The sequence below is a fragment of the Carassius gibelio genome, chromosome A17, assembly GCF_023724105.1.
Source record: "Carassius gibelio isolate Cgi1373 ecotype wild population from Czech Republic chromosome A17, carGib1.2-hapl.c, whole genome shotgun sequence".
NCBI lineage: Eukaryota > Metazoa > Chordata > Actinopteri > Cypriniformes > Cyprinidae > Carassius > Carassius gibelio.
Window position 1 is genome coordinate 15,855,136 of NC_068387.1, and position 27,748 is coordinate 15,882,883.

General features: G+C 36.5%; 1 protein-coding gene across 3 annotated transcripts in view; it reads right to left on the reverse strand.

The window, feature by feature from the left end:
• The window catches only part of LOC128031550 (glutamate receptor ionotropic, delta-1-like), a 243,031-nt gene that overhangs the window by 93,891 nt on the left and 121,392 nt on the right, over positions 1-27,748 (reverse strand). For all 3 annotated transcript variants that reach the window (XM_052619862.1, XM_052619860.1, XM_052619861.1), the window contains exon 3: positions 6,527-6,811. In XM_052619862.1, the coding sequence (XP_052475822.1) occupies positions 6,527-6,811 (285 nt within the window). The remainder of the gene's footprint in view (positions 1-6,526; positions 6,812-27,748) is intronic.

Consider the following 27,748-nt stretch of genomic DNA (forward strand, 5'->3'; position numbering starts at 1 on the left):
AGGTGTGTTTAATTTACTCCCTCGTTATATCTTGATTTTAATGTGTAGTATCGGGGTAACGAATTACAATTTACATGAGTTACGTAATCAGATTACTTTTTGTCAAGTAAATAGTAAAGTAATGGGTTACTTTTTAATTTACAAGAAAATTTGAGTTACTTTTTTTTAAAAAAGTGATGCCAGTTCATTTTGTTTTACCATTTATTGACTAACAAAACTCCTGTCCCCATTTTGTAAGAAATCGGATGTACAGAAGCATTGTGTGCACTGTGTGAAAATGATTTATTTCTAGACTAAATGTGAATGTGCATTCATTCATCCCACTTGCAAAAAAAAAAACCATTCAGATTTAGCATTCATCAGAATAACAGAATAAACTCTGAATATGACGGAAACCTGCAATCATTAAATGTTAAATAACAAAGATGTATCTAATCCCATTTTATTAACTAACGTCTTTGCTGCTGACCTTTGATGATCCAGTTCAGCTACACTAAAATAACTTTAGATAAACTAACAATTGTGCTTCATTGTTTTTTATTGCTAAAGAGTGTTGAATCTTCTTCTGTGTTTAACTGTACAAATGTGAATTTACTATTCCTTCAGCCTGAGGTTTGTTCATTACACTTTTTTGTGTTTTAGGGCTTTTATATTTGCTTTAAATCAAACTTCTTATATTAAAAAACAATCAAGCCCTGATCATATTTAAAAAGTAACGTGAAAGTAACTCAAAAGTGATGTAATGCATTACTTTTTATAAAACGTAACTAAGGAATTAATTAGTTACATTTTTAGGGAGTAACGCAATATTGTAATGCATTATTTTTAAGGGTTACTTTCCCCAACACTGATGTGTAGTCTGCCCGATGTTTCTTTGTCGAGTCTGAATGTCATTACTTGTGTCCTACATGTGTGTTCCCTGTTCCATTTGTAGTTATAAAGTATGTATCATCATGAAATCCTCACTGTCTCCTTGTTTCTGGCTCCTCACAGTAGGAAGCATGACAACTACAGTCTCAAGAAGAGGTTTTCAACCCAGTTAACAGCTGGTTGGACCACTTGTCTAAAACTACTTGTTATGTAAATGAAACAATACAGAGAACCTTTACGTTTCATTATTTATTGTATTGCATTTTTGTCATTATTATTCACTGTAGAAATATAGATATAATTGACAAATATAGACAGAACGATATAGAATGAGATAGATAGATAGTCAGTCAGTCCATGAGACACTTCCAGAATGAATGTCCTCCTGTAGGAAGGTGCCATGCCATGCTCAATGCAGAGAGCTCTGCACCACCATCAATCATGTTTTATGTCTTGACTGGGGCTTTTCCTCTGACCTCTGTGATACAGTTTGAAGGATTTTAACTGCTCCAGGGTGTTTGTTGGTTTGACTCATCTCAGCCCATTGTCAGAACCTGCCTGAAGCCAAAATCAGTAGCACATATATACTTAAATGCTGAGCTATTTAAAGCACAGTGTAGCTGTATATTTTCTGAAATAGATCTTAGCCATGTGTACCACAAAGGACCTCTGCTTTGACTGGAGGATTAAAATGAGTTGCTTTTTATCCAGACCTTTGAATCTGTGATGGCAGCCTGTTAGCATAGCAAACAACCCAAGGAGAGAGCTATGGGCTAAAGAGATTTGCTTGGAATAATGAGGATTTTAAGAAGAGAAGATAGGAACAAAAGGAAATTGGGCTTGCATGCTTGTAAGTGTTCACTCAAAAATAACAAATTCTGTCATCGTTTATTTTTCCAATTAAAAAATAAAAAATCACTATATTCCAAGTTATTTGAGGCCACGTGATAGTTTTGTGTGAAGAAATCAAAATGTATGTTCTTTTTCACTGATAATCTTCCCTTTTAGCAAACTGTTAAACCTCGACAAAATCATTTAGAATTAATCAAGCATTTCATTAAAAAGACACAAATGACCAATTAATTCACAAATCACAGATTTTTTTTTTCTTCCATTAAGCTATACAGTGGATTCTGTGCTACTTCAATTTTTATGGTCACAAAAATAAAAAAAAATAAAAAAAAGAAAACGCATCTGTTAGCATGGTGATATCAGGAGCAAATATGTTATTACATTAGCAATCACTAATTGATTTTGTAGGCATAAATACAAGCATGCTTTGTTTGCATTATACAATACAAAAACATTTTAAATCTGAGAAAATAATTATTGTTAAGCAGGTTATAAACATCTACATATATCTGTGAACAGAGTATTTCACAGTGAAGATTGGTTTAAACATTCTTACACTCTAACATTCATACTGTTATGGTTTAAACATTCATATTACTTTTATACAGAGATGGCAAAAGTACACACATCCTTCACTCAAGTATAAGTATAGATACTCATTTTTAAATACTATGGTGAAAGTTGAACTACTGATTACATTTTTTCCTCAATTTAAAGTAAAGTATGGGCTAAAAAGGAGCCATTACTACTACCTGTTTTAGTGTCACGTGGGTAAAGGGACTTCATGTCACATAAATGCCTTAATACAAAATAACTTACATTTCAAATTTTGTTAGCTAATGAATGTATCCACACTGAACAACCGCCATGTAGAACAGGGCCTGAATGGGAAAAAATGTCACTCATCCAGGCTGTTTATGAGTCATATTTTCCCTCATGAAAATGGTTATATTATAGTAAAAGAATAATAATCGTAGTTTTACTATGGGTGTAAGGCCATTTGTGCATTTTGAGAGAGAGAAAGAGATCAGTAGATTTGCCTCTCTGCACCTCTATTCTCAAGTCGTTCGCACTGATTACTCTGATCAAAACCTTTAGTGGAGGCGTAGAGCATGCAAGAGAATCAAAGCGCTGCCAGTCAATAACCGATTCATACATTTATTAGAGAATGGTAACAAGCCTGTTTTGAAAATGTAAGTAGTAAAATATATAGATTATACTATTTGCATAAAAATTTAATGGGAGAAAGTAAAACGTCGGAAAAATAAAGAGTGAGTACCAGAAAAATCTACTTAATTACAGTAATGAAATATTTATACTTTGTTACTTCCCCTCTCTGATATTATATTGTATTTCATACATTTAGTCAGGAATTATAGTTTGGGAAAAGTATAACTACTAAAATGTGAACAAGTTATACCACAATAACACAGTAACAACTAATGAATGACTCACTCGTCAGAAATGATCTCCTTCGGTGCTCAAGCCGCACGTCACATCGCATTCTTCTTCCGAGGTAAATTCAGGTTTATTCCTCTCAGCGCCTCTTCCAGGAAAAAAAAGTATCCGAGAAGAACTTGATGAATCTTCAGCTTTTGTTTACAGAGGTGATGTGGGCGTTTACAGGTTAGTACAGCTCACATAGATGATTACAGTATGAATAGTGCACGCCTGCACATGGTTGTGATCACGTTATAGATAATAAGCTCAGACGGGAAAGACTGGACCTTGAGTTGGTGTCATATGGATTAATTTATCAGACAATATCTGTTTTTGACATGACTTACTTCATTTAAAGCTTTCTAGAGACATATTTCCCATGTCTGTGTGTCAAGTATTAGTTGAGTTTTGGTTAATTTTTGTGACGTGAAGTGGAAAGTTTATGGAAACTGAGACAGCAGAAAACTCACTCTGTTTGTTTTCTTTATTTTACAAGAGCACAGCTTTTTGTTGTTATGAGTGTATACAAATAAAAGTCTCTTTATTGATTCAAATTATGTATTGCTCTTATCTGTTTTATCAAATTAAGTAAGTTAAGTACTTGAATGCGTTATCGGGAAAAATGCCAAAAAACGCGCAGATTCTTTGAACACACCTTTCAACTCATAAATTAATTTTACTGTCAGTTAGGACTAGAAAACAGAGAATAAGAATTATCAGCGAATGTGCTTTGAGACATTATCTTACAGGCAGGTTAGGATTCAGACAAACCTGCTGAATGTATACTCAAGCTAATTCTCTCATCAGAAACAACAAAGCGAAGATGTATAAAATGTAAGTAAGATATTAATTTAATAGTTTAAACAGTTTTAGAGATTATTATAGGAGTTTTTGAGAGTGCTTGAACTTGCTGGTATGAAGATGTTCTTTGATAATGTAAAGTTTCTTTTGCTCTCTTTTTATACAATGAAAGTGTTACAGGCTAATTAGTAACTTGCAATGTTTTTATTAAATTCACATTAAATACAAAGTCAGTCATACTACAAATATTTTATGACATGACACCCATATCTGGTACTTAAGTAAAAAGACAGATTTTAATAGATTAAAATATTAGGATAATTGAGGTTAATAGATTATACTATTAGGCTACTTTTCCCATTGCACATTATATATCACCTAACATGATCTATAAAGGAGCAAAATGCATTTACTTACACATATTTGAAATTTGAGATATTTCATGATATTTTTGGGGAATAAAAAAAGAAGAAAAAAAAACATTCAATAACCTGCTGAAAAAGCCCTGTTTTCTGTGAATGAGTAAACAAGATGATTTTCACATAATTTAGAAAGAAAAATTCTAGACTACAAGCTCCAGTTCTCAACAATCCCGGGAACCAATGTTATGTATGTGTTGTATGGCCTTATTCAAGTGATTTAACATTTTTAGTTTTTCACTAACCATGCATAAAAATTTTTTTTCTTAAAAATACAATACAATTATGTACATGCATGCATTTCACATATTATTATAGCCCAGTTTGTGCTGATTACATTGATATTAGACTTACATTGATATTATATCCATTTAGATATTTATAAGAAACTGAAAAAAGCACAAATATCAGGGCATGACAAAACTTTTCCAGGCCCCAAAGATACCCTTAGACTCCAGAGGGTTAATCTCCACTGAAAATATGTTTACTTCTATAGTAGGCTTGTTAACACCAATAAATCCTAATGGAATATGTCCCAAAAACACACTACAGCAAACCAGATGCATGACATGGTGAAAAATGACTGAATTAATAATAATAGTTAAAGTATAAACTTCAATGAATTTTAAAATTGTGCCCCCTAAAAGCACAAGTGGCCCTTGTCTTCTCAATATTTAGATTTTTTCCCCTCAGATTCCAGATTTTCAAATAGTTGTATCTCGGCCAAATATTGTCCTATCCTAACAAACCATATATCAATGGAAAGTTTAATAAATCTCAATTTTGTAATATAGACCCTTATGTAGGGATGTGACGGTTCGTATATAACCGTGAGACCGGCGGTTATAGTTGAACACCGTCATTAGAACTCTATAACCGCCAAAACCGTGTCATTAAAATATTTTTTACAAACATTTTTTAGATAGGATCATAAGATGCGCAATATATCGGGAGACATGGTTTTTACCACTTAATGAAGTTTTGTAAATCGTCAGACATGATATTTACCACTTCATAAAATTTTGCTTTGTAGAAAACCTTTCTTAAAAACGAATTTTGTTTTGTACAAATTTTGTCTTAATTTTAATAAATGTTTCATCAACCAATTGCATGTATTTTAATAAATAAAAAGCAAATATAGCAGACAATGATAACCGACATGGAAGCACCAGCGCGCCGCGTTCACTTGCACTGCACTGTGAACTAGAGCGCATCTCATCGTAAATGAAACTCAGCGTAGGCCTATGCCTCATACATTAGCATTAAATATCTTTGCTGCATCCTTTCTAGAACAGACAATGGCATTTTTTTTGCGGCTCGCATCAGCAAAGCATTGCATGGCCATAGACCGCAAAACAATCAGCGGATGGCGGGCGGGTGCGGCTTTGAAATTTGCTCAAAAAACGTTGGCGCGGATGATGAGTTTTGTGACCGATCTCCTTAATAAATGGAGGTCTGAAATCTCTGCCCCTTTACCGATCAGAGCGCGCGCTGACACGGAGTTAACCCGCTATCTCCAAGAACAACCAATTGACTCTATGGCAGATCCACTAACCACCCCCAGACGGTTATGTTATGAACCGTCACATTTGACTCACGTCATAACCGTCATCACCAATTCTGAAACCGGCACACCCCTACCCTTATGGACACATTTCTGGAATTATAGCCAAACTGATGCCCATAAAGCTGAGCATCTCTGGCTCAATGAAGGAATCTAAAGCAATTCAAGTCCACATTTATATCTTGAAAACTGTTATGGTTTTCATAACACTACAATGCTAGAGCTTGTTAACAACTGACAGTCTGCCTTTTAGTCTGCCAGAGTCCAGCTGCTCACATCAAATTTTAACTTCATAGCTGATGTCTTTGTACTATGAAGGATTTCTATTTATTTTTATATATTTTTTTTTAAGCATTGCTCATAGACTGCATTAATTGTTATTATTATTATTAATTTTTGCTTCGAAAAAGTTCAAATTTGTTATGCACCAAAATATCATGATGAATTTAAATTCCAGCTCATGTCACAAAGTAAATTTCTCCCTTCACATCAGTGTCACCCCTTGCCCTCCTATCATTAACTTCCAACCAGCCTCCTGACTGGAGATGGGATAGGTTCACCTGTACCCACTGTCACTCACCATACTCGCTGTCATAGAAAACGATGAACTTGTGCCAATGGAGTTCAGAGACGAGCGTGATCATGACATCATTCAGACGAACAGGAGGGCGTGCAGCCAACGTGTAGCGCTCTCCATCGGGGCTGGGATTGAGCTGGCACTCAGCACGGGGTGTGCCGTCTCCATTCCTCTGAATGAAAAGGTGAGGAATGTGCATGGCATCCGTAAGAGATTGTAGTGCATTAGCTGCAGCACATCCCGTTGATGACACCAAAGCCAGTATCCCCTGATTCATGAGTTCACAGGCTAGAAAAAGAAAGAGAAGAAAACACAGCAGCACAATTAGGCTTGAGAAGTAGATCGTCAAGGAGTCAAATTCACAACTTTACAAAAGTTAAGTTCATTGACCATCATATAACTTATGGTTCATTTTCATCAACCAGTGACAATTAATGCAGCAAATGTCAGGGTGATCCCGCAGAGAACAGGTTAGATAATATGTCCAGATGGTAAATGTACAGGGCAAATGTAATTCTCTTCAGTGTATTGCCATATGTTGCTAATTTATTGCCTCTGTTAAACACCAGTGTAACAATTTCTCAAGGAAATCTAGTTAAAGTGGACTTAAATAATTTATTAGATATGACATTTTATAAATGTTGGCACATGAGAGCCGCTGGTTAGAAAACAAACACTTATACATATAGTTACCCTTGTTTTTTACAATGATATAAAGTAGATTTCAAACCCAAGGCTTTTCCAGAGCATTTATCTGACAATGTGCCTATTTAAAAAGGGCATTGTGGTATAGAAAAATGGTAGCAATATTCTCAGCTTTGTACGCTGGAGCATTGTTTTCCCATAGTATATGACTATACTGTAGCACAAAATATTACATTTATGCACAAATGTGTCTTGGATAAGAGGTATAACATATGTCAAAAAAATATTTGACTTCATTTAAACACATTTATTTCCCATTATTTTCTCCTATGCATTCATTTACATAGTAATAAATATTTTATCATAGATTCCAAAAAGGTGGACTGTAAATTAATTCAGTCTGAGACAGCACAAAAAGTTTTACAACTGCAGGAGCTGGAAAATCAAATATTAATAAAACAAAAAAAAGGCATTAAATATGCACCAAGCCCACTGTACGGAACGAGTCTGATGGAGGTGGAATTTAGTTTTTTCTCCAAGTGAAAAACAAAATGTTACTCAATCATTTCTGTAATTTTCACACAATAACTATATGTCCACATGAGTGCTGTGTGCTAGATTCATTTCAGGAAAGCCTGGATTCAGATTGGCTCAGCACAAAGTTTTTGAAGAACAGTTCTTTAAAGATGTAGGTAGATCAATGTATTACAAATCCCAATGAAAATTAGAGGAAACACAATGATTTTTTTTTTTTAAGCAAAGAAACTAATTACTTTTTTTCCAAGACGCTGAGCAAATAATTTTTCAAAAAGCCACCAGAGAAAATACTCAGCAAACATCTGAACAAACACACTTTAAATTGTTATTCCACTGAATTGATCCACCTTAATTGAATACAAAATACCCTAAAATGCTAAAAGTCACCTAGTAAGCTTTGGCTACTGAAAACAATCCAAAACCCTGCTTTTCAACATTAAGGTTCACCCAGACATTGTTTAGGTATAAAAAATAAAATAAAACAGAGCATTTAGAGACATAGAACTTGAACAAAACCTCCAACAAACAAAAAGCTCTTTATGATGTGATTTATGATAGTACAAACAAGATGCAATTTATGAAAATCAAGTAAATTTATAGTCCATTACAAACCAGAGGGAAACTTTAAACCATCCACAAATATCTTAGACTGTACAGAGTTGACTCCATTTCCAATGGTAATTTAATTTTAAAGGGCATTTATTTAGTTTAAAGGAATAGTTTTGAATGATGAAAAGCTGTCATCATTACTTACCAACTAATTTTCCCAAACCTGTATGAGTTTCTTTCTTCTGTTGAGCGCAAGATAATATATTTTTAAGATTTTAGGTAACAAAAAGTTTGATGGTAGTTATTGTTTTCCAACTGAACAATATAATTTTTATTTATATAAAACAGCAAAATGACAGTAGGGGCAGTGCCGCAGTGGGCAAGTAATGTAATCGAGCCTATTGTTTATGTAACTCAATCATTCTTGTTATGCGCCAAAAGCAGGATGGCGTGACACATGCTAAAAAAAATGTTACCGGCCGCTCCTGCGAGATTTGCACCGGGTCCCATGGGACCAGTGGGATCCCATTCCCAAAGCAGCCCTACAGTTTGGAATGACGCAAGGGTGAGTAAATTATTACAGAATTAAAATTGATGATTACAGACTGAACTTTAAAGGGACAATAAGTAACTTTTTAGGTATTTTATTATCTAAAATCAATATTTTTATTCATAAATATGCCCTCAATGGTGTACAAATACCTATGCCAATGTTTAAACTAATCCTTGTAAATGAAGAATTTATTATCTTTATATACATGGGACGGGTAGGTCGACGGAGGCTTCCATGTAGTTCCGCCATCTTGCAAAACTATAATAGCAGAGAGGGACAAAAAGTACTAAGCCAACGCGTTTCCACAGCGCGTTTTCGGTCAGAGCCAGAAGCGCAGGTGCAGAGCAGTGAGAGGCGCTTGAAACTGCACAGGCAATTCTTATTATGGACCATATATATGCCGCGCCACAGGAGAAGAAAACATCGTCGCCAAAACATTCAAAAATAGAACGTAAAAGGAAACGTGACCGTAGATTACAGAAAACAAGAGTTAATGTCAGGGAAGCTTTTTCTAGGTGGAAAGAGCTAATGCTTGATAAAGATTTCAAAAGAGACGCTGAAGTGGCCAGTTTTCTTCTCGACAGGTAAGTCAGTGTTACAATCTATATTATAATATTTTTTTTATATCTAACAATGCATATAATTCAGAAAATATAACGAATAAATTAGACATAACTACTAATTACAATATTTCATGTTTTCCACAGTCAGTAATTCATACTGTAACATTCGTTTGTTAGTTGTCATGTTGCAGTTTGTTTGAAATAACACACCTGTTCACCTGAAGGAAAACTCGACGAAGTGCTATTAGAAGACATCCTGTCAAAGCTTTTTGGTACATATCGCCTACCGTAGATGCAACGCGCATTTGAAAAAGCGAGGCGCTGGAGAGCAAAATTAGTTTGAATGCAAAATACAATTTCACCACTAGATGGGAGTAATTCCTACTTAGTGTCCCTTTAACTCTACATTCATTTAATAAAAAAAAAAAACAGATTCATGTTTAGAAAAGTATGATCTTTAAAGAAATGACTCAGAACTTAAAGATAAATGTGTCTGTTCATGACATGGCAAGCTTTATGTTGAGATTCTTATCAATCCATAACTATGCAAATAGTGCAGTTTCTTATCTTTAAAATGTCTGATGCAAATATTAGAGCTATTGGAGAATATAGGTGTGAAAAGCCTGAGATATAAACACATCTGCTGATTCACATCACAGACCCAAATTACCTATTAATATATACATACATACATACATATATATATGTATGTATATATTAATAGGTAATTTAGGTCTGTGATGTGAATCAGCAGATGTGTGTATATATATATATATATATATATATATATATATATATATATACACACACACACACACACACACACAGGTTTGAAACAACATGAGGCTGAGTAAATGTTAGTAGAAGATACATCTCTTTAATGATGCAGGTTTTCTATGAACATTCAACAGATGCTTCTCAGCAAATAAAGAAACAAGCTAATCAAAGAAACAAGATGAAACAATACGCAAATCACAGTGCGAGTTGAATTAGATTAGAATTTAGTGTAATAATAACACTGCAACCCCCCCCCCCCCCCCCCCCTTTAAAATCCACACAGCTTCTTATGCAGATTATGGCATATTATGGACTAATACTCAATTATAGAGGCACGGTTTACGTACAGGGTGCAATGGCACTATTTATTGTAATCCCTGATTTGGGGATTTGAATTTTGTACATCTCTGCAACCTTTATATAATGAATTTAACAAATGTATTTGTCATGCAGATTAGAGACCTTTATCACCTAACAGGATAAAAAAAATGTACCTCAAGGGATATATGAGAGCCCAAATCACAACAAAGAGATCATTCACAGTCAGGCATTAACACACCGCCAAATTTAACTAACTAATCCACAACTCACAGCACACCTTCAGTCACCGTGTCATTGATTTGAAAAGGCCCTGTGTCGTAACATTAAAGATACGCCAATAGAGACAGATGATGGTTTATTCTCTTACCAGAAATTACATATATTGTGCAGCCAGGATGATTTCACACTAACAGAAAGATGTTTTCAATGGTCTCTGTGGGCAAAGAAAGAGACACTCACAGGTGTTGTGAATGGGCTTCCACCCAGGATGCAGTTCACGGTTTGACAAGGAAACTGGCCTTTACGCCCAGCCCACCAGTCTAAGATTGCAGCCATGACTTCAAGACTGAATTCGGAATAAAGAAAGATAACATAGTAGTGTGTGTGTGTATTCAGTATATGTGGGTGTTTGTAAGAGTGTGTGTGTATGAACAGTATGTGTGTAAGGTGGCATGTCCACTAAAGAAGCTTAAAAGATTACCAGACCACAAACATCAACCTCTACAAAATCCCATAATCCTGTTGGAACTGGCATCATCAAAGACATTCCGTGCCTTGTACTATCAGAAGGAAAATGATAGTCCATCTGTGCATGATTAGCAAGCCTATAATTAGCATTTTTTTGTCCTAAAATACCCACATTATGTCATAAATAAGGCTGTGCATTGCCAAGAATCTGGTGATATGATATGTGTCACGATACAGGGATTGCAATACGATATATTACGATACACTGCAATACGATAAGCAAGGCGACATATTGAGATATTTCTTATTTTAGAAATAGTATATATTGTAAGGAAAGCTGTCATTAAGAACACCATCATATGCAAACCTTAGCAATAAATAGGAAGTAATTTTAATTTATAAAGACCGATACCCAATCTAAAGAAAATGACCTGAAAATCCTGAGTATCGGATCGATGCTTCCATACATTTAAGCCACATCCTCGCGAGCCATGACTCATCATCATTATTCTTAACTTGTCTTTGACTACATGAGAGGACTCTCTTTTCATTATTTTCCTGGTTTAGCAGCTTAACTGAATAATGAAAATTTTCAGGCGATTTTCACATGATGCGTATTTTCCCCCTTCTACCAATATAGCTTATACTACTGTTTCAGCTATTAAAATGGTTCAGTTTTGTATGTAATGGCAAAGTGATTATATTTTGTTTTGTTTATATAAAGTTAATTTATAAAATCGTTTGGAGCATTTTTGTTCGATGAATAAACGTTTTTGTTTTTTAATGCAATGACCCAAGTGGCCAGCAACGAGTGAGCCTATGTTTGATCAATTTAGCCTTCTCAAATCATTATGAATAGCCTAAAATAAAATCTATAGGTATAAAAATTTCAAGCATATAACAATGTTTAAAAGTTAAACCTAGATAAATGTGCGCTATATCCAACAGTTTGTGTGGAGACACTTTGCAGATCATAAAGGTGCCAGCGTGATCATTAGCATTTTTTGTCAGTGGATATGGCGTCATTTTTGCTCATTAAAGGTAAGACTTGATTAATACATTATTCATAACTGTAAAGGGTCTACTTTTTTGTGTTCAGTCACAATAACAACAAAACGTTTTTATAAAATAAAGAAAACAAACATACAGTATGATGCGCTTTCTGCCGTCTCGTCTTGAACAGGATCGCTTCCCAAAAATTAACCGAAATTCAGTGAATACATGCCTCACAGACATGATAAATATATCTAAAGAAAACTTTAAATTACTACATAATGAAATAATAATAAATAAATAAAAAACACTCTTGCACTATGCACTTCTCTCTGAAGGTGTGTCTAATGAGGAGATGACGAGTCAGGCATGGCAACTTCATCCTTGCGACACAGATTTAGAAAACACAAATAATTTAAATATCTCCTTACTGTTTTCCCCTGACACATTTGGGGAAATTACTTTTTCTGATGCTTTGCGGCAAGCTTAAGCCTATTGCATGCATTTGAACACAGAACTGTTCAGCTGAACTATGATGTGAAAATTGGCCCGAAGCCAAATTAAAAGTCAGGGACCATCGGGCTCTAGTTTGGCTACATAAGAAAAAAGTATATCAGTTATTAGGAGAATAAGAAACTGGATCTGATCTAGCACACAAAGAATGATTTGACTGAAAATGTGTGATTTGGCAATGCGGAAAGGATTTTATGCATTGTTTTATTATTATTATTATTTGTACAGCAGTTATTGTTCATTCTAAATGTATTTTAATGTAGAATACGGTATGTGTTACATAAATACACGAAATATCGAACATATGAAAAAGTGCTCGTGGCTCGTCTGCCAGTGGGTGCCCCCCACACATAAAAGGGAAACTCTGCCTATAGTCGACATTATGTAAACACTAACTGGTGGAAGTGTTTGTGGGCAGGTCAGAGTGTTCATGTTTTGTGGGCATGCGGAAATTATGCAAATCTATTACCTTGTGACGTATATAGGTAGCAGGCAGAAGATTTGAAATCATGACGACTCATTAGGGTGGTTCAGAATCGACTAGAGATTATTTTGAGAGACAATATCTTTATTCATCATGCACTTTTTTAAATAAAAAATTTAGGAAGGATAGCTATGTTACAAACAAAAAATATATTTTTCAAAAACCCATATGACCTGCTCCTTAATATTCAAATTACCCAACACATCTATTTACGCAAATACTGATCAGATTTTATAAATATAATGTAACCAAGACCAAATTATAAGAAACAGAAATGTTTCATTCATTGCTTAGAAAGCTATGCAGTCTTTAGAGGAAACAGAAATGATTAATTTGCTTCCCGGGTCTTCGGGTTCGAGTCGTTCATTCAACACGTGACTGTACACATCACCCATACTGCAAGCATAAGGCTATGCAGTTCTTCCTGGAATTTTTTTTAATTATTAATCAAGATTTGGATCTGAATAATTCTTTCATCACATGACAGCCTTATTAAAAAAAATAATAATAATAATTAACTTGAGCATCGCAATGAAATCCTGAATGCAGCGCAAGATGCTGCAAAAGACATGGGACATAAGCTGTGGTCACACGTCTGTCTAGTCTAGCATATGTTTACATAGAAAAATATTTGAAAAACAACACAGTGTAATGGAAAACGCGTTCATGTGGACAGACTAATTTATACAGAATGCATGTTGGCATTCAAAAACACCAGTTGTATGTATAACAAATCATCTATATCTATTATCACAACAAAACAAACAAATCGTCTGTCTTATACACGTCAGGTAGTTTTCAAGGCATACTGTACAGAAGATATGCTATATTACTGATAAAGAGCATTACCGTGTGATGGTGTCATTTGTAAAGACATAGCAGGAATAGGTAAGGAATAGGAAATGCTGGAAGAAACTGCTTTTTTTTATTGTAAGCTTAAAGAATGTTAAATATTTAGCTCCATATATATATATATATATATATATATATATATATACAAAAAAAAAAAACAGTAATTCACATTGCAGTTGAAAAAAAAAATAATCTCCATTATTATATATATATTTTGACTTGAAGTCCCATTTATTTCCATGGATGAATGAAAGCAAAACTCTTTTTTTTTAACTAGGATGAAAAGAAGGTGCATGTGGGGAGGAGAGAGAAAGGAAGAGCTAATTCATTGCATTATTCTCCATTGTCCACACCCCACACATTTTTTCCCCACCACTCCACATCTCCTCCACCCTCTCTTCATACTAAAACCCACTGCCAACCAGGCAATACAGGATGAAAAGAGAGCCTCCGTCAAGCAGACAGCCCGGCACTAAGTCCTTCCTGACTTTGTCAGAGTGAGTTATTCATATAGTCCCACCCTGTCCTGTGTCCTTCATTAATATGTTATGTGCAGCACCTGCAATTACATGCAGAAAAGCTATTTCAGGTTTAATGCACTGAATTACAACAGGCTAGGAAGCCACTTTGAAAACACAAGGCTCCTGTCTGAGAAATTTTACATTAAAAATTAGTTATTGACATTCTATCTTGCCAGTCTCTTTTCTTTTCCAGTAAACAGAAATGCAGTATAGCCTGGATTGAGCATCTAAGAATGAAAAATTTTCTCTTTCAAACTAATTACATTTTAAAGGGGTCATATGCTTTTTCAAAGCAGATGCGATTTCAAATTTTCCTTTCTCTTTGGAGTGTTACAAGTTCTTGGTGAATGAAGAAGATCTGTGAAGTTGCAAAGACTAAAGTCTCAAATCCAAAGAGATATTCTTTATAAATGTTAACACTCATTCACCCTCCCCTGATCAGGGGCGTAGCCATCTTTTCAGAAGTGAGGGGGACAGAAATTATATATATATATATATATATATATATATAAATAACATTTCTGAAATCTATATAGCCTACCAATCAACAGTTTTTGAACTGTAAGATATTTTGTTTTTAAAGAAGTCTCTTTTGCTCACCAAGCCTGCATTTATTTGATCCAAAGTACAGCAAAAACAGTAATATTGTGAAATATTTTTATATTTAAAATAACTTTTTTCGCTATTTGAATATGTTTTAAAATGTAATTTATTCGTGTGATCAAAGTTATATTTTCAGCATTTTTACTCCAGTCTTCAGTGTCACATCCTTCAGAAATCATAATATGCAGATTATCAATATTTAAAACATCATAAAAAAACAGTATTCTTTGATAAATATAAGGATCCAAAGATCAGCATTTATGTGAAATAAAAAGCTTTTTCAACATAATACACTATATTATTCAAATGCTTAGAGACAATATATAATTTTTGTTTTTTGGAAAAAGAAATTAACACTTATATTTAGCAAGGAGTCTTTTGTGGGTTCGAGTCTCAGGCCAGCAACACCACTGCTCCCCGGGCACCGCAGCATAAATGATGACCACTGCTCCGGGTGTGTGTTCACAGTGTGTGTGTGCACTTTTGATGGGTTAAATGCAGAGCACGAATTCTGAATATGGGTCACCATCCTTGGCTGAATTTCACTTCACTTTGAATTGATCAAAAGTGATGATAAAGTAATACTTTTTTAAAAGATTTCTATTTAAAATTAAATGCTGTTCTTCTGAACTTTCTATTGATCAAAGAAACCTGGTTTCAACATTATCAATGTGTTTATTTTTATTTTTATTTTTGAGAAGCAAATCAGAATGTCAGAATTATTTCTGAAGGATCGTGCGACTGGAGTAATGATACTAAAAATTTAGCTTTGAAATCTCAATAAATTACAATTTGAAATATATGCAAATAACAGTTAATTTAAATAGGTTAGTAAAAATATTTCACAATTTTCTGTTTTGCTTTACTTTGGATCAAATAAATGCAGGCTTGGTGAACAGAAGAGACTTATTTAAAAAAATATTAACAAGCTTACTGTTCAAAAACTTTCGACTGGTAGTGGATACTATAGGCAACTTAAATTTTTTCTCAAATTTCTAGCTTTTAAATGCCTTGAAATCTATAACTGCTGGACGCTTTTGCCCATATTAGGTCTTCCTGAAACTCCGGCTTTGAGTTGAATGAAACACACACTACAGGAGTTTTTGGCGCTCTGTGATGTCTATCTCGCTGTATTCTGGGTCCGAATTAAATATCAGATCATATGTAGACTGTCCCGTCTCTTTTAGTTTAAATCTATATTTATTCACACCAGCTCTTGAAAACCTCTATGAGAAAAACTTGACCGAAAAAGTGAGGGGGATGAATTTCTATGATATTAAAAGTGGGGGGGGACACGTCCCCCGCGTAATCTACGCCCCTGCCCCTGATACGGCTTGTTCTAACATGCCCCCACATATCTACATCAGTATGGGAGAAGATTTGCATAACGCCGCACAGATGCTCATGCAAAGAAAGAAGGCATACCTTTTATTCTCGTTGCGGTATAGTTGTTGTTGCCGCCTCCATGTCATAATGACGCTGTGAAAGTGAAACTACTTTGTTTGGCCTAGCAAAAGAGGACAATATCCACTCATTCAAGTCAGCCGTTGCTCACTATAGATTTAGTTAGTTCCATTGAGAAAGCAAAACTACTTAGTTTTTGCCTTCCAAAAGAAAACACGGCTAGAAATCACGTTTATAATGGGTTTTATGTTTTTGTCTCGTCGCTCCGGCCGGACAAGGCTTCACAATATGTTAAGAGGCATAACATTTCAGTCTTACGCTTGAGGCATTCAGCCAACCACAATGCGCTGGATAGCTGGCCAATCACAGCACACCTCGCTTTTCAGAGAGCTGAGACTTATGGAAAATCAACGTGTTTCAAAAGCGGGGCATAGAGAAGAAACTGATGTACAGTATGTAAAAAAAAAAATTTTTTTTAACCTTAAACTGCATGAACACATTTCATTACACCAAATACACAAAATATTGTTCTTTTTAGCAGCAGCATATGATCCCTTTAAACTTAACTTTTTTTGTAAGAGATACACTTTCTAAAGATAAAATCTTCAGAAAAAAATGCTTCAGCACTTCAGATCTCAAAATACTGTTCCAGGTAGAACCTGAAATACTGGAGGAGACACTTAAGCAAGATTCTTAATTCATATGAACCCCTCTGAAATGGACCAGTACACTTTAAAGCTGAAATAACAGGACAGCAGCCTAATCTCTTCCACTTGAGTTCTGCTCTCTAGAAATCTATGATTGTAGAAAAGCTAGTGTGTCCCAGAATAAAAAAGTTCAATGGTGTGTCATAGGCAGCTAAACAACATTGTCTGTCCTTGTGAAAACTGCAGAAAGTCCTGACTGCACATTACAAAAATGTCATTCCAGAGCCATCATGGTTTTATGGGAAATCAGAATGCATTACATCAGATATTTCTAGGAAGATTAATGCTTGAGGACCAGGCACAGAAATGCAGGATGGGTTCTTCTGATGAGGCAGTTTGACCAAGAAGTCTTGCTTGTTAGCCGTGCATGCATGCAAAACACAACACATGCTGGTGGCAAGCCATTCTGCTTGCTTCAAAAGGGCATTATGTGAAATGTTCCATTTCCATGTGATGTATTCCTCGGTGAAACAAGATGTTCAAATAAATAGACATTAATAAAATATATACAGTATGTACTTACTGGAAAACAGTGAATTTTGACTTCACATTGACTTTCACAGCAACAGTAAATGCTGAGGCCTGATCTACTAAGGATGTCTGTCTACGGTTTGTTTTGTGTTTGTGTGTCTATTTTTATGTATAAATCACCACACTATGGCTGATTATTGTGCTAATTAGCATAGTTAGTCTAGAACAGCTGGATTGTTAATTGCTCCTCTGGTTGCAGCAGCCATGACAGACCAGTCTTATAAATGGAATGGGTTTGGAGAAGACTCCATTCTTTGTCAAATTTGTGTTCAAAACTCAATACATCACTGTTCCATATTAAATCCACACCTAGATTCCAAAAAATTGCCAGATTCCAACATCCTTTAATTACTTCTTCAGAAAATCATGTGACTCATGATTGTTTAAAAATTCTTTCTGAAGTTACAGTCTCCATTCAGTGGGCTTGTATGATAAACCCTCTCTGTTGGCTTTTAATCTATTTTTTAAATCAAACCGAGAGTATGAAGCCTCGCATAAATCATAAATCACAGTTTTTTTTCCTTCTTTCTTTGTTTCTTTCTTTCTGCCTCCCTTTTTTAAGTATATTCACTATTGACAAATTAAATGATTGCATAGCCTAAAATGGTTTTGAAATCTGCAGCCCTCTCTCTCTCAGGGCCCTATCATACACTTCAATGGCCGAATATATATATATATATATATATATATATATATATATATATATATATATATATATATATATATATATATATATATATATATATATATATATATATATATTTTTTTTTTTTTTTTTTTTGGGTGGGTCCACAGTGCATGTTGACTTTGCTAATTACACACAGGGATGCGCATCACACAAACATGCCAAATATTAAAAAAGAAGGATTACAGTGTAAAAGATTATTATTGTGTAGGCTACATAAATATAAAAAAATAATGATGAATAGTCATTGCGTATATTAGAATTAGGCTACCTATTTGCAATTCAGCCTATTACTACTTGTAATGATGAATGAAATTCTACTTAATCACATGCCTTCTTCACCTCGGGAAGCTTTGGTGGATTCCTGCTTGTCCTGTAGATGATCTGCCATGTTTCTAGCATTTGTAAAACTGCATTTTTCCATCTCAAAAATATATCTAAATTACGGCCTATGCTCTCAATGTCAAATGCAGGAATGTTAATGAAGTGAAGTGAAAGTGACATTCAGCCAAGTATGGTGACCCATACTCAGAATTTGTGCTCTGCATTTAACCCATCCGAAATGGAAACACACAGAGCAGTGAACACACACACACACACTGTGAGCACACACCCAGAGCAGTGGGCAGCCATTTATGCTGCGGCGCCCGGGGAGCAGTTGGGGGTTCGATGCCTTGCTCAAGGGCACCTAAGTCGTGGTATTGAAGGTGTAGAGAGAGCTGTTCATGCACTACCGCCACCCACAATTCCATCCGGCCCGAGACTCGGGCTCACAACCCTTCGATTGGGAGTCCGACGCTCTAGCCATTAGGCCACGACTTCCCTAAAATACATGCATTTATGACCTCAAGGTTAGATTATTGGAATGCTTTATAGGGTGGTTGTTCTGGTTGTGTACAGCTAGTCCAAATGCAGCAGCAAGAGTTCTTACTTGAGTCAGGAAGTATGTTTGACCATATTAGCCCGGTCCTGGTATCGCTGCACTGGCTCCCTATCAAACATCGTAAAGATTTTAAAGTATTGCTTATTACTTATAAAGCCCTGAATGGTTTAGCACCTCAGTATTTGAATGAGCTCCTTTTACATTATAATCCTCTACGTCCACTACGTTCTCAAAACTCAGGCAATGTGACAATACCTAGAATATCAAAATCAACTGCGGGCGGCAGATCCTTTTCCTATTTGGCGCCTAAACTCTGGAATAACCTACCTAACATTGTTCGGGAGGCAGACAAACTCTTGCAGTTTAAATCTAGATTAAAGACCCATCTATTTAACCTGGCTTACACATAACATACGAATCTGCTTTTAATATCTAAATCCGTTAAAGGATTTTTAGGCTGCATTGATTAGGTAAACCGGAACCAGGAACACTTCCCATACCACCCGATGTGCTTGCTACATCATTAGAAGAATGGCATCTACGCTAATATTTGTCTGTTTCTCTCTTATTCCAAGGTCACCGTAGCCACCATATCCAGTCTGTATTCAGATCAAAGGATCACTGCAGTCACCTGGATCCAGTACGTATCCAGCCCAGATGGTGGATCAGCTCCTAGAAAGAACCTCTACCGCCCTGAAAGACAGCGGAGACCAGGACAACTAGAGCCCCAGATACAGATCCCATGTAAAGACCTTGTCTCAGATGACCACCAGGACGAGACCACAGAAAACAGATGATTCTTCTGCACAATCTGACTTTGCTGCAGCCTGGAACTGAACTGCTGGTTTCGTCTGGTCAGAGGAGAACTGGCCCCCCAACTGAGCCTGGTTTCTCCCAAGGTTTTTTCTCCATTCTGTCACCGATGGAGTTTCGGTTCCTTGCCGCCATCGCCTCTGGCTTGCTTAGTTGGGGTCACTTCATCTACAGCGATATCGTTGACTTGATTGCAAATAAATGCACAGACACTATTTAACTGAACAGAGATGACATCACTGAATTCAATGATGAACTGCCTTTAACTGTCATTTTGCATTATTGACACACTGTTTTCCTAATGAATGTTGTTCAGTTGCTTTGACGCAATGTATTTTGTTTAAAGTGCTATATGAATAAAGGTGACTTGAATTGACTTGACTCATGCGCTTTATATTTGCGCATGAGCAGACCGGTTTCTTCGCTTGAGAAGCATTCAGCTTTTCCGCCAACAAATTCCGCCATGTAAATAGCCATCCGCCATGGTGCGAACGCATGAGATGACACTCTGATTGGTTTATTGAACGTTACGCCCATTACTTATTAAGAGAATAGGGACAAACCATTCCGGACAGTTTTTTCGTTGTTAAAATAGCAAAAGTGGATTTGAACTTGAATTTTTGAGTGCACCTGCGCTTTGCATTAGATCTTTAAAATAGGGCCCTCTCTCTTTCTCTCTCTCTCTGTTGATTTGTTAAATGATTTCTTTATCCTTTTGTGAATGAAGTGTCACTGAAAGGTTCAAGTTTTGCTAAACAAGTATAATTTAAACACACTCTACAACTTCGTTTGTTCTCTAAAGCCATTACACTTGAAAAAGTAGCTGTTATTGGAGCACCTTGTAATTTGCTGAAAACATGACTATACTGTTGGTTAATTATAGGATCGTCTTGGAGCTGAAGATCTTCTCAGCTGATCAGAGACTTCCTACGGTTGGCTTCTGTTCTCTCAGCGGTAGCGGTGGTGAAAGAGATAGTGCACACTTTCTGCTTTGGAGTGTGGGTGACTGGTCAATTGGCGTCCTACACACACCCCTAGAGAGGAACGTTCTTGAAAAGACATTTGGGGACAAAACCTGACTGGTTAAATGCACTGCCAATTAATATTTGATCACACCATGTTGTAGATGGTACAAATAAGAAAATAATGATTTGGAGTTGCATTTCTTCTTAAAACACTGAAGTTTCATCAGCACACTGCTGATTCTATGAGACTTGTTTAACAATAAATAAATAAGAGAAAAGAGAGAGTGAGATTAAGAATATGAGAAAAAAAAACAGACCTCAAAGAAAAAACAATAAAGACAGAAATGATGCAGAATCAAACAGAAAAGGTGCCTGTGGATGAAAGGTAAAGAATAAAGTTCTGAATGATCAATACAAATGTCTCAGTTGGACTGTAGGAGGGATTGAAGAAAAGAATGAAAAGAAATCCAGTTGCGTTTGATTTAAAGTCACTAAAGGCTTCAGTAAACAGTAGCACTGGAGAACAGATAAGCACTGTCATCTCTCTAATCAATGTCTGAAGACTGTGATATTACAAGAAGCATCAATAAAACCATCTCAGGGGACTTCAGTTTGGACACACACAAACACTCTGCTCACTTACACACAGATGGGCCTATGGATTACAGAAAAGGTGCTGTTACAAAACTGTGTCATGGAATTGTGTTTTTGAAGCTTTCAAAATCATTGTAATGAACAGCAGAAATGCTGAATTAAAGTTGCATCAGATATAAGCTTTTGTGACACGACCTGATGGAAGACAGAAATAGAAAGGGTTAAAAACAACATAGCAGATGGTTACTGAAATTGCAAGCTGCTCTATGTAGTGTTTTAGAGCCAAATGTGCAACAAAGTGCCCAAAATGTTACTCCGGTAGGAATTCATGTGACATTTAAGTCTAAAGGCTGAATTGATGACGTTCACTCCCAAAATCTTCAGAGGATTCTTACATTCTTTTAAATGCATGGAATATTGAAAACAGAGTAAAGCTGTCACTCTTTCTTTCTCTCACTCCTCTCATCAGGTGTATCTTCTCTCTCTCTCTCATCTTTGGCCTGACATTAGCTTTCAAAGGATCCAGTCTAGAGTAGAATGAGCAGTATCAAATGTCACTGAGAGTGTTTGATGGACAGTTCACCTCCCTTTAAATCATTGTTGCACCTGTTTTAAAAGGACAGGACACAGAAACCTGTCCATTACAATTCTGCCATTGTTTACTCACCCTCATAGCATTCCAAACCAATATGCTGTTATGAAAACTCCTTTTCTTTCTCCTTTACTTATCACCAACAGTTAATAATGACCATTTCTTTTGGCCAAACTACACAAATCAGCACCGTGAAAGTAAAGATTTGTGCACTACAAGTTTTCTCAAATCATATGATAACTATTTATTTTTTAACTAATTTAAATTCTCACTGAAAAATGACACATAAAGTAACATGACAGAGAAAAACCAGTAATGAATTTGACAATGTCAGCAATGTCCAGTCTGATGTGATGCATCAAAAGCTACAGGAGATGGCATGTTTCTCAACGGGTCACCAGCGAGACCTTTTTGCAAGAAAAATTGCTGGTTTAAAAAGTTGCTGCTGATGACATCAAATGTTAAATGTTTCGGAGATTTCTTTGAGGTTTTTTTTACTGCAAAAATAGCATCTCCAGTTAGCAGCAAATAATCCTCCATGATCAGTGATTTATTCCTGATAGATCATTCACTTGGATATGTGTAATTGAACCCACCATAATGAACGTCTGCCAAGCTCTGCAGCCAGCTCCCAAGATAAATCAGGAGGCATGCCAGTGTTTTCAAAAGATAAATAAACAATGTCATATTGTAATCTATCTACTTTCACCTCATATCACAACTCCAGAGCGCAAACAGACAGCCTAATGCTGATTTGACTGTGGGATATCAAGCGAGTCATGATGAAATGATGTTTCAGTGTAATGCAGTGGCAATGCTGTGGCCTACCCAATGAGAAGCTGGTAATTTTCCAAACTGATGGAATTTATTAAATGTTAACAATAATAATAATCTTATTTCACTATAATTTATATATTTCATATACATACATACATACATACATACATATATATATATATATATACATATATATATATATATATATATATATATATATATATATATATATATATATATATATATATATATATAGACACACACACACACACACACACTTTTACACAAAAAGAAAAAGACACGAACGATGCTTCTCCAAGTTCTCAAAACGTGCATTTCGGAGATCTGTCTTCAGAAAAGTTTTGATGCCATTTTCTTTACCTCTTAACTCCATAACTTTCCTAGGAAAGGATTTTTAAATAAGTGCAACACTGCTTGTGAACAGCAGTTATCAAGGAAATGTAATATTGCTGCTGTTTTATAAGCGGCACATGTTGATTAGCATTTTCATTAAGGGCCATCATTGTGCAGTTGCCTCATGTTGCAGATATCTTTTGTTTTAGGTCAGATTGGGCCGTAACAGAGTAAAAAAAGAAAAAAAAAGAAAAGAAAAAATATATATATATTTTCAGAATAATTCAAAATAAATTTTCAGATGCAAAAACAATATTAAAACACGAAACTTGTAAATAAAATAAACTTACATAGAGGTATATATGTGAACTGTAATAACATACAGCCTAGTTTGATATATAAATTATCCATTGTACATCCCCAAAAAAAAAAGAAAAAAAAAATATTGATATACTGCTGTCCTTTTATATCTCTTAAAAGGACAGCAGCCCTTAAACACTTGCTGTTGTTGGTATCCTTAATGTTCAAACAAACATTTTTTTTTTCTTTTTTTAACAGTGATTAATCTATTTACTTTATACAGTGCACACTATGAAGTGTTATTTTACAATTATTACAGTTATTTTAATTATTAAATTTCTGTGCTCATCCACAGTAAACTTCAGCTGATGGCTTTTTATTCGGGCTAATTAAAATCATTTTGGGATACCAAAATCTGAAGAATGCCTGCCCGAAGGGTTATCAGGGATTTCGAAATTTTTAGCTCGGCTGTTAAACTGTCAACCTGAGTTTTGAATCCATGGTGTGTGGAAGGAGTTTGCATGGAACGGTTGTATAATCTCAACCCTACAGTCGAATAACATGGTGTTTGTATATGACAGCTCTTTTATCCAGCTGAAAAACAATATAATTTGAAGAACAATATTTTCCCAGAGGATTGCTGCTAGCAAGCTGAACCACTGACCTGACAAAAAACATCTGGTTCAATTGCCTCATAACCACCATTTTGGAAAACAAAAAGTATTACATACAGTATGTACAGTATGTGTGGGTTTACATGTATAATTAAATAAACAAAACAAAACCAAACAAACTGTATAATGTCTGTATATAGAAATATTACAGAGATTGAAAAATACAGTATTTATTTCTCAAGTTTAAATCTCAAGGCTTTTCTTAACCATTATTTTCGTCTTGTTTTTCAGTAAAACATCTAAACATCTAAGACAAATTTAATTGAGAAGCAAATATCTGTAAAATACCAAGTCTTCCTTCCCCGAATTACTTTAATTTTATTTATCTTACCCCAGTGGCATAGCCCTCACTAAACTGATTTAGACTTATCTGCCAAAGTTGAAAAAATAAAATTTAAAATCAAGATGAAAACATTTCTTATTACAAGTCTTAATATCTTATGCAATTTTGTTTCTCAATCAAATCTGGTTTTTAATGATATTTCAACTGGAAAACAAACAGAAACACTCGTTTTGAGTTTGAGTTTGGGTTGTTTAGGGTTAGGGAACAAGTACAGGACACACAAGTTCCCAACCTTTCTGGATCTCAAATATAAGTATTGCATAAGACTGATTTCAGTTGACGTTCTGGGCTTCAAATCCCCAAAAAGCAACCTCACTCTGCTGAACAAACATACCATCTGACATTTAGGCCTGGAGCAAATAGTAGGCTGTGCTTGAAATTATTCATTTTGAGTTTTCTTTCAGACCCCAAAACTAAGAAACATAATGTACTACTTCTGTTCTCTGCGTGAGCAAGACCCTTTTCTTTTCTTTCGTCTCTCTTTTTGATCTTGCTAGGCAACATTTCTGAATAAAAAGAATTATACTTAATCATGTTTCATCACTTTATTGTCTTTGATCAATATATTATCACTGTGCATTGTGCTGCCATCTGAAAGGAGTCTAAATTTTGCTTTCAGTTCTTGTCCAAAAGTTCTCTTGGCTGACAAGCCATATCCAGCAGTTTTTGGTAAAATCATGATCATGTCTGTTTGATTGCCTTATTATTAGTTCAAGAAACGGCTCCCACACACATACTAACAATTCCTCTTCAGGAACTCGAGCTGCGTCAATGATGCTTTGGGGAAACGCCTCCAGTGTGACGTCTCTGAATTACCGTAAAACTTCAAATAATAGCCGAGTCCCAAATAGACGCCTGTCTCTTTTAAACGCCTGGTGTGACGAGAGGTTTGGGTAAATAAAGGCCGGTCTCAAATAGAGGCCTGGTCTGTTTCAAGCGTGGGAAAAGCTGGATACGGAGCGGCTGAAAAATTCCTTTAAGGTATGCTTGCGCGCGCGTGTGTGTGCGCGCGAGGGAGAAAGAGGAGATAATATATTTCATTGACTTAAGGATGTTATCCTTAGGTATGTGGCCTGACAGTAGCTTCTGATGGAAGTGAGGATCACCATTGTTTCAAAGAGGGAGAGCCGTGCGCAACTGTGCGAGACTGTTAGTGCAAGCAAGGCAGAGTTAGCGGAGGCTGGAGAGGGAGAAGTGGAGGAGAGAGCGATGTGGAGGAGGAATTCGCCAATGAACTTGTAATTGAGGATCGCGGGGATGATGATAGTGATGAATAGAGTAATTTTCTATCACATGATTGCAGTTGTTTTACAGGGTAGCCATCATTCTTTCTTGTTGATATGTTTCGGGCAACAAGTTCATATGCTCAATGGATTTTAGCGGTAACTTCTATTGTTCTGCCCATTGCTGTCACATCGTTTCGTTTTTTATATATTTTTGTATGCTGCCAATAGCCAAAGACATTTCTTACATTAAATGATTTGTTAAACACATTAAAATGAATTATAAATAAAACGTAGTATAATGTGGTAACCTCCTGCTGTCATGCTTGAACATCTCAACACTAAATTAAAGGCCTGTCTCTTATAGACGCCGGTCTCAAATACAAGCCGGTGCAGTTCGGCGGTTTGGGTAAATAGAAGCCCGGGCTATTATTTGAAGTTTTACGGTATGTGTGTAATCATTCCAATGGATGGGCGAGAAGTCATAGGCAGGTGAGGTCAGAGACCAGGAAGGATAAAAGCATGAGCGGCAAATCCAGTAACCAGCCTTCTGCTTTCAGCAAGTGTTCTATGTGTGTGTCAGTCGCTATCTGTTTGTGAGTCTTATTTAGTGTCGTTTGTTCATAAACTCCATCTGTCAAAGTTTCAATCAAGAGAAGTTTTGGGCAGCAGTCCCAACCGTGTTCCAGCCCCTAGTGCCGGGGGTGTCACTTTGTACTCCGCAGACGCTAGAGTCAGAGTGGCGCTCCCAGGCTCCCAACCTCCTGGGAAGTTTCCAGAGCAGCTAGTTCGGCCGTCTCCTGCCTGTGCGCTGCTTCAGGGCACATTCAGTCCACATTCCTGGGCATCTTAATATGGGACCAGACATCCTGTTGAGGCAAGGTCCGAGGCCCGGGAATGGCGGCTTCACACCGAGGTGATGAAGCAGAGTTGGAGAGGTTGGCCAGAGGTTGGCAGATCTGTTTGCGACTCGAGAGACATCGCACTGTCCCGTCTGTCTTCCTCTGACAGACGGGACAGTGCGATGTCTCTCGAGTCGCAAACAGATCTGCCAACCTCTGGCCAACCTCTCCAACTTGCCTCAACAGGATGTCTGGTCCCATATTAAGATGCCCAGGAATGTGGACTGAATGTGCCCTGAAGCAGCGCACAGGCAGGAGACGGCCGAACTAGCTGCTCTGGAAACTTCCCAGGAGGTTGGGATCCATCCCCACTGACAGACATGGCCGAGGATTCATCTGTACATTTTTCCCCCGATTGCTCTGCTCCCGGGAGTTCTGGAGAGAGTGTGCCGGAATGGAGTCCGGCTGCTTTTAGTAGCCCCGTTTTGGCCGGGCCGGTATGGTTCATGGGCCTGTTTTCTCTTTTTGTGGGCACTCCATGGGAGTTTCCCGTCAGGAGAGATCTCCTCTCGCAGGCGGAGGGTGCGCCCCCGCATGGAGCTTAGTGGCTGCAGGTGTGGTCTCTGAGGAATGCACAATTCTTAGCTTCCGGTCTCTCAACCGAGGTTGTTAAGACCATTCTCCAATCTAGGGCTCCCTCAATGAAGAAACTGTATGCCTTGAAGTGGACGCTTTTCACTTCTCGTTGCGGAGTCCGCAGCTCGTTCCAGTTGACTGCCTGGTTGGTACAGTGCTGGAGTTCCTGCAGGCTCTCCGCAGTGTTGACCTACTCCACCCTGAAGGTCTACATGGCAGCCATGGCGGCCTTCCGCAGCCCTCTCGGTGGCCAGTCAGTGGGCAGAAACCCTCTGGTTACATGTTTCCTCCATGGTACGCTGAG